This window comes from Glycine max, chromosome 13 (assembly GCF_000004515.6).
Source record: "Glycine max cultivar Williams 82 chromosome 13, Glycine_max_v4.0, whole genome shotgun sequence".
NCBI classification, from domain to species: Eukaryota; Viridiplantae; Streptophyta; class Magnoliopsida; order Fabales; family Fabaceae; genus Glycine; species Glycine max.
In genome coordinates this window covers 38,832,220-38,839,602 of record NC_038249.2, presented here as the reverse complement: position 1 = coordinate 38,839,602, position 7,383 = coordinate 38,832,220, and the positions used below count along the sequence as shown (strand labels likewise).

The 7,383-nt window shown below is 35.4% G+C and overlaps 2 protein-coding genes across 2 annotated transcripts in view; both read left to right on the top strand.

Moving 5' to 3' along the window:
• The first annotated feature begins 1,872 nt into the window (after positions 1-1,872).
• LOC106794312 (uncharacterized) overlaps positions 1,873-7,383 on the top strand; it is a 10,878-nt gene continuing 5,367 nt past the window's right edge. The window contains exons 1-6 of the mRNA XM_041007946.1: positions 1,873-2,284; positions 2,366-2,500; positions 2,572-2,748; positions 4,078-4,287; positions 5,182-5,523; positions 5,758-5,993. Of these exons, the coding sequence (XP_040863880.1) occupies positions 1,979-2,284; positions 2,366-2,500; positions 2,572-2,748; positions 4,078-4,287; positions 5,182-5,523; positions 5,758-5,993 (1,406 nt within the window). The 5' untranslated portion in view covers positions 1,873-1,978. The remainder of the gene's footprint in view (positions 2,285-2,365; positions 2,501-2,571; positions 2,749-4,077; positions 4,288-5,181; positions 5,524-5,757; positions 5,994-7,383) is intronic.
• On the top strand, positions 2,286-6,428 carry LOC102670395 (serine/threonine-protein phosphatase 7 long form homolog). Its single transcript, XM_006594783.4, has 5 exons — positions 2,286-2,846; positions 4,078-4,927; positions 5,012-5,096; positions 5,182-5,586; positions 5,668-6,428. Exons 2-5 carry the CDS (start codon positions 4,083-4,085, stop codon positions 6,346-6,348), a joined length of 2,016 nt encoding a protein of 671 aa, XP_006594846.2. The 5' UTR covers positions 2,286-2,846; positions 4,078-4,082; the 3' UTR covers positions 6,349-6,428.

The following is a 7,383-nucleotide window of genomic DNA, read 5'->3' as shown; positions in this document are numbered from 1 at the left end:
CTGTTTCTTTTATTAATCAAGGGCATGACTTCCTCATCCTTGATCCTTATGAACACTTAATTAAATTACCTGTAAATTAATATTGATTTTATAATTACAATCTATGTAACATAGTATATATATATATATATATATATATATATATATATATTCTCTTTGTTTCTATTTACAAGATTAAAGTTTAAAATGATATATTAATAAATCACTAGAAGAGAAGGAAATATTAATGATAGAGAGAAACAGAAAGTATATATAGCAAAAAAAAATCATACAAATGAATCAAACTGCTTAAACATAAGTCCCTTTTACTGAAATCATCCCAAAATAAGGAAGAATTATTAATTCATGAAATTAGCCCCCTTAAAGTAGCATGTCTGGAAATGAAATTAGTTCTTTACATGTAGTATTTACGTAAATTTCAGCTTGTCCATCGGTTTGCATGTATTCAGAAAGTGTCAGTTAAGATTTCCTCCATTATGTGGATTTGATTATTCTTTATTGGGAATGAAAGTGCAGAAATTTTTTAAAGCAGGGATAGGCCTTAAAGTTTGGTCCGGTTCTTTTTTCCTCTAATTCAGAATTGTAACTGCCAGATGACCATTTGACTAATTTGTTTAATGTCCCTGACGTTATTTGCATTCATTGAAATGAATGGACTTGGACTTAATTATTAAAGGTCACCTTGAAACTGATATAATAACATTACTATTAGCTAATACAGATAAGAGAAAAGACAAATGGCTTTACCTTAACAGGTCAATAATGACATGTTTAAACTCAATTTTAAAAGCTAATACCTCAAATATCTGCACTTGCATTTCCTTCCTTGTCGACAGAGTTTTAGATCCATTCAGTGTTTAATTGAGGAATGTGTAACCAGTTAATAATATACTATTACTTCTTTGATTGTATTAAGCTTTTTGGTCATTAGTCTGAAAGGAGGAGATAGGTCTGTGTCCATATAAAAAAATAGAACTAATGATTGGTTAGTTCACGATTCATGCTTTAGTTGACGACATAATACTGTATCATATGAAAATATAACCATGACTAAATTGTAATATATGCATATGTGATGAATGATGATGATCAAACGTCAAAATCAAAGTACTTTTTCTTATACAATTTATTATTCAATCGGTTTAATTAATTTTCGATGGCTGCAATTAACTACGTGGCCTATCCAGCAGTATTATATAATTCACGGTTTCTTATCCGTCATATGTTATCACATCTCTTTTAAGGTTCAATCACTTCACTCCTTCAGTAGTTGAACCATTATTTTATAAATAGAACATGATTTTTAATATCCGTTTTCTTAATATGTCGATCTCATTATCACGCGTTATAAATTAACTTACACTAGTTCTAATAAAACACACACATATATACAAGGTAGAGAAGTCTATCTCCTTTGATTTTAGCTGGGGACAATTGGTCAAATTTTTTATGAATACTTCTTTTGAGTCAAAGTAGAAGATAGGGAAAAAAGAAATAGAATAAAGCTAAGGGAAACAAATGCAATGAACCAACAATGGAATTTATAGTCAAGTCGAAGAAAGTCCCTTAGATGGAGCCCTCTTGGGCACACCCTAACGTGATCTAGAATTTTCATGTTAGCTGTGATGCCAGCATTTACAGAATGTAATCCAAAACCCTTCAAAAGATATTTGTAAATAGAGAGCTTGAAAGACAATTACACATAGCCAAAATTCCTGTCCTCAATGAATTATCAAACTGCCACATACCCTCTTTTGCATGCGGATCCCAAATACTATGTAGCCACGCATCTCCTTCAATGTCCCCACACCCCAATCCTTGTCATCCTTTCTCTCTCCTCAACCACCCTATATAACTCACCCCTTTGTTTCCCTACAAAATAACACACCATACACTCACCATTGGGAAACACTCTCTTTCTTGTTATTCACTTTCTCTTTCATTAGGCTAAAAAAAACACACACATAAGGTGGCCAAAATGAGCGGTGTCTGTGCTGAGCAGCACAAATTTTACCCTTCTCACCAACTCCTTTCTCCAAAGAAAACCCTCAGAGAAATTGACATCCCTCCGAGGAAGCTCCTCACTCGCCGTGCCGCCAAATGCGTCGGTGGCACCGACGTGTACTCTGAGGAAACCATGCAGCAGAAGTTCCTCCCTTCCAACGATTCCGACGAGGACGACCCTTACTCGTCGGACCACTTCCGGATGTTCGAGTTCAAGGTCCGCCAGTGCACCCGCAGCCGGAGCCATGACTGGACCGACTGCCCTTTGGCAAATTTCCCAGACTAGGGTTCATTTAGAAAATATTTCCCAGACTAGGGCTCTTTTTAAAAAAATACCAGAGGGGTGCTGTTTTTTACGTAGCAGCAGTGCATGGCGCCAGTGGAGATGGCGCCTTCAACAGGGAAGAGCCACGTGGCATGTCGCCACTGTGACTGGCGACAAAGGACTGCATATCGCAGGTCCTATTGGCGCATCCAGAGGTGCATGGAAGCGCTGGTTTGACCAGCGACTTCAGCACCTGCACTTCTGCAAACGTAGCTGCAGCACCTGCAGCTCTGCGGTCGTAGCTGGAAGGCGCCACCTCGGGTGGCGATTTGGGTGAGAGGGAGGCGCCAGTGATGTTGGCGTTTTCAGCTTCAGTGGGATTTAAAAGAAGGTGGTTGAAAGGGAGGCTCCAGTTCACGGTTGCTTGTAAAATTTGTGTGTTGAAGGTGAAAAAGAAGGTGGTTGCTGTTGAGAGAGAGGTAGCTGGTGGTTGCTGTTGAGAGAGAGGTAGCTGGTGGTTGCTTGTGTGTTGAGAGTGGTGCTGATCAGTTTGTCTTCTTCCATTTCATAAAAGCTTGTAAGTTATATATTCAATATATTTTATATGTTTTATTTATGTACATGTTTATATTTTGATAAATGAATAATTTTAGGTAGTATAAGTCAATATATTTGATATCTTTTATTTATGTACATGTTTATATTTTGATAAATGAATAATTTTAGGTAGTATAAGATAATAATTTTGTATAGGGCTCTTTGTATTGTTAATGTTATATATGCTAGATTATATTTTGATAAATAAATAGTTTTAGGTAGTATAAGATTATAGTTTGAATTGTTAATGTTATATGGTAGATTAGATTTAGGTTTATATGATAAATTAGGAATACTTTTACATACTCTAAGTTATTAATTTTATATGGTAGATTAGGAATATTTTTAATTTTGATATGGTAGATTAAGTTTAGTTGAAATTTTCCTTAAAATAGATTAGAAATAATTATAGATTAGCTTTAGTTTAAATGTTGTATATGGTAGATTACATTTAATTTAAATATTTAATATCATAGATTAAGAAAAATTGTATGTACGGGAAATTATTAATTTTAAATTAGGTTAGAATGAAATATTTTATATTACGTTAGTTTTAGTAATTATTAGACAAAATATGTTATGTTTAAATTATAATAGTTTTACGTATTTAAAATTATTGATTTTGTATATTAAATTATATTACTCGTAATTATTTAAAGTCATTAATTTTGTATATGGTAAATTATTCATAGATTAAGAATAATTTTATGTAGTATAAATTATTAATTTTAAATTAGGTTAGAATTTAATTTTTTATATTACGTTAGTTTTAGTTATTAATTTTTAGTTTTTTATATTACGTTAGTTAATAGTCGAAAATTTAATTATTAATTTTGTATATATATTATTTTAATTTTTAGTCGAAAATATAAATATTATATTATATATTGAAATTTATATTTGTATGTAATTTAATTTATTTATAGAATATATATGAATTAGGTTATTTGTATAATATATTTTGTTATTGAAATTAAAAAAATATAATTTATTAATTATGTAAAATTGTCTTTGGATGTAATTTAATTTATTTTGTATAATACATTTAAATTTTCGTGATTGTATAATACATTTAAATTTCCGTGATTGTATAATACATTTAAATTTCCCTTATTTTAATTAAGTTTTTTTGTAAATATACTTAATTTGTGTATGTATAATTAATGTATAAATTTTATTGTTAATGAATTGTTTTATATTTTATTTTGTAGGATCAATGGCATCTTCGTCGTCATGCTCATCGAGCATACAAACTAGGTCTGGTCCAGTTGATGGTGACGTCTTGTGGATGCAACCCAAGCATGTTTCAGAACATGTTTGGAATGGGGAACCAGATAGAAAATTACATATTAGACGAGCAGTGCCGACATATCAAGGTGAAGAACAAATACCAGAGGAAATTGTTCCTCTACTTCGGCAATGTGGGTTTTATTGGATCATGAAGATGGGATACCTAAAGATAAATGCGACCTTAATTAGTGCGTTCATTGAAAGATGGAGGCCCGAAACCCACACGTTTCACCTGAGATGCGGAGAGGCTACCATTACTCTCCAAGATGTGTCAATTTTATTAGGTCTGCGTACTGACGGGGCACCATTAATTGGTTCGACAAATCTTGATTGGGCCAATTTGTGTGAAGAATTATTAGGAGTCAGACCACAGGAAGGCGAAATTGAAGGCAGTGTGGTCAAATTAAGTTGGCTGGCTCACCATTTTTCTCACATAAATATTGATGAGGGTAACGTTGAACAATTACAAAGGTTTACCCGTGCGTGGATTCTTCGATTCATAGGAGGTGTCCTCTTTGTTAACAAAAGTAGTAGCAGAGTTTCCTTAAGGTACCTACAATTTTTACGTGACTTTGAACAGTGCAGCACGTATGCGTGGGGACCTGCCGTGCTTGCGTATTTATATAGAGAGATGTGCAGCGCCACCGATTACAAAGTTAAATCAATCGGAGGTATGTGCATCTTAATCCAAATGTGGGCATGGGAACGATGCACCACTTTAGCTCCAAAGAGGACACCTCCCGTCATAGAAAATAAACCACTTGGACACAGGTTTGTCGTTAAAAAAATTACATTTGAATTGAAAATATTTAATGATGGAACATGTTGATAATGATGATTTCATTTTTATTGTAGGTGGCTGCGACGTGGAAATCAGCATATCGGCAATGATGATCTTAGAGTTTTCCGTCGCAAATTGGATCTGATGAAACGACATGAGGTAAGAAGATTGTAATGTAATGGTTAAATTATATTTTAATATGTTATGTTTGACTGAAAATTGACAAGTTTGTTGTTATATGCAGTTTGTCTGGGAGCCATACACACCAACTGTGATGGCAGCGCTGCCTCAAATTTGTGTGGTTGGAAGTGTAGTCTGGTTCGCGGTGGTGCCACTGATTTGTTTTCATGTTGTTGAGTGGCACCAACCCGATAGGGTTTTACGACAATATGGATTGCAACAACCTATTCCCGGGTGTCCTTCGCAACCGCAGAATCTCCATGGCATAACGCTCAAAGGCAAACAAGATGAGAATTGGTTCCACCTGTTGGCCCCAATCATTAGTCAGTGGAACAATGCAGCGCAGTTTAGGGTCGACGTTTATCCTCGACAGCAGGGCCTACTAGGTTTTAACTCGGACTATATGGTGTGGTATAGGCGTAAAACAAAGATGTTTGTCGACCCAAACAATGCAAACACAGCTGCATTGGTATTTATTTGTTTTTCAATGTTTAACTTCTAATAATTTTCTTAAGCGTGAGCATTAATTTGTTGACGCTAATAATTGTAGGGTGAAGTTGTGGAGACTTTACAGTATATGGTGTCACCACAAGGGAGGAACACATGGACAGTTGATGATCTCGTGCCTTACGTGGATAAGTTGGCGATTATATCAGAAGAGCAAGAGAGAGTCACTGAGCCAGTGTCACATGGTCCAGCATCAGAGCGTGAATTCCCAGCACCAGAGTTTCACATTCTTCAGTCAAGTGTTGAAACTCGGGGGTTAGGCAGACGAAGGGAGCCTGTTCAAGCGGAGCAATATTCGCAACAAATGATGGAGCGTGGTCATGGAATGTATTACACGCCAGCAACATTTTCCGAATATCCTTCACAGATGTATCAGTACCCCTTTGAAGGTCATCACACTGATACTTCTGCGAGCGAACATTCGTTCGGTGGTGTTGCGGAAACACAAGCTCATTTTTCATGGCCCACTATGACTCCTTCGCAGCAGCACGATGCCCCCATGGCAACACCTAATGCCCCATTTGCTCCGCAATGGAATGTACCCGGAGCAATACCTGATATGGGCGACTTATTAGGTGTTGATTTGCGTCAGGAGTTTTCTGCTGAGGCTGAGCAAGCAGAAGCGGGGAGACAACGCGGCAGAAGAAATCCTGATCGTCAAGCACGAAGATGGGATCGACCGTGTGGCACATCCTCACGACATCGCGGACACCATAATGACTGATTTTTATGTCTCTGTGTAAATTTTTTGTTGTTTGTAAGACATTTGATTTTGACAATTAATCAATCGCATGTCATTTATTATGCCTTACTAATGTATAGAGTTTATGTGGCGCATAAAAGTATAATAATAAACAAAGTATAAAAATAAAAGTAAAGTACACAAACGAAAAAGTAAGTAGTTTTACTAATGTATAGGACTTAGGGGATTGGATTAGGGGTTACGGTTTAAGGGTTACTGTTTTGGATTAGGGTTTTGGGGTAAGGTTAGGGTAAGGACTTAGGGGTTTTCATTAGGTGTTATGGTTAAGGGTGAAAGGGTTTTTAACCAGTTAGGACAAAAATATCAATCCTTAAACTAAAGTAGAATTGAATGCACTCAAATTTAACTATATATGAATTGACTTAGATTTGTAAATAATTAAAACAAAAAAATGTAAATGCAATCAGATTATTTTTGTATATCATTTTATTCTTAAATATACTCAACTAAAAAGGGTGTGTTATGAAATGTTTGGATTTGGGGTTGAGGGTAAACTAATTTTTAACAAGAGTGTTAAGATTTTGATTACATGATACAAAACAAATAATATTGAAGTACACTTTCATTTTAACCTCGAATCATTTTTTTTTAGGGATAAGAAACATTAATTTTTTATTATGGGTTAGTGTTAGTGTTAGGGTTAGTTGTTAGGGTTTAGGGTTAGTGTTTTGGGTTTTGGGGTAGGGTTAAGACTTAGGATTGGATTATGGGTTAGGGATGGAGTTAGGGTTTTTGGTCAATTGTTTGGATTAGGGGTTAGGGTTGGGGCTAAGCCTTAGGGGTTGAAGGGTTACTGTTTTGGAGTAGGGGTTATTGATTTGGGGTGGGTTAGGGTTTTGGGTTAGGGCTTAGGGGTTTAAGGGTTAGTGTTATGGGTTAGGGTTAGTGTTATGAGTTAACTTTAGTGTTTATTAGTTAGGGTTAGACTTGGACGTAGGGTTTATGTGTTACGTTTAGAGGTTATGGGTAGTGTTATGAGTTAGTGGGTAGGGGTTA

Bases quoted from the DNA above. Each gene is read 5' to 3' on its own strand.
- LOC102670395 (XM_006594783.4), top strand. From the start codon at position 4,083: ATGGCATCTTCGTCGTCATGCTCATCGAGCATACAAACTAGGTCTGGT. The intron at 4,928-5,011 runs GTTTGTCGTTAA...TTTTTATTGTAG, and splicing joins AATAAACCACTTGGACACAG to GTGGCTGCGACGTGGAAATC. The intron at 5,587-5,667 runs GTATTTATTTGT...TAATAATTGTAG, and splicing joins ATGCAAACACAGCTGCATTG to GGTGAAGTTGTGGAGACTTT.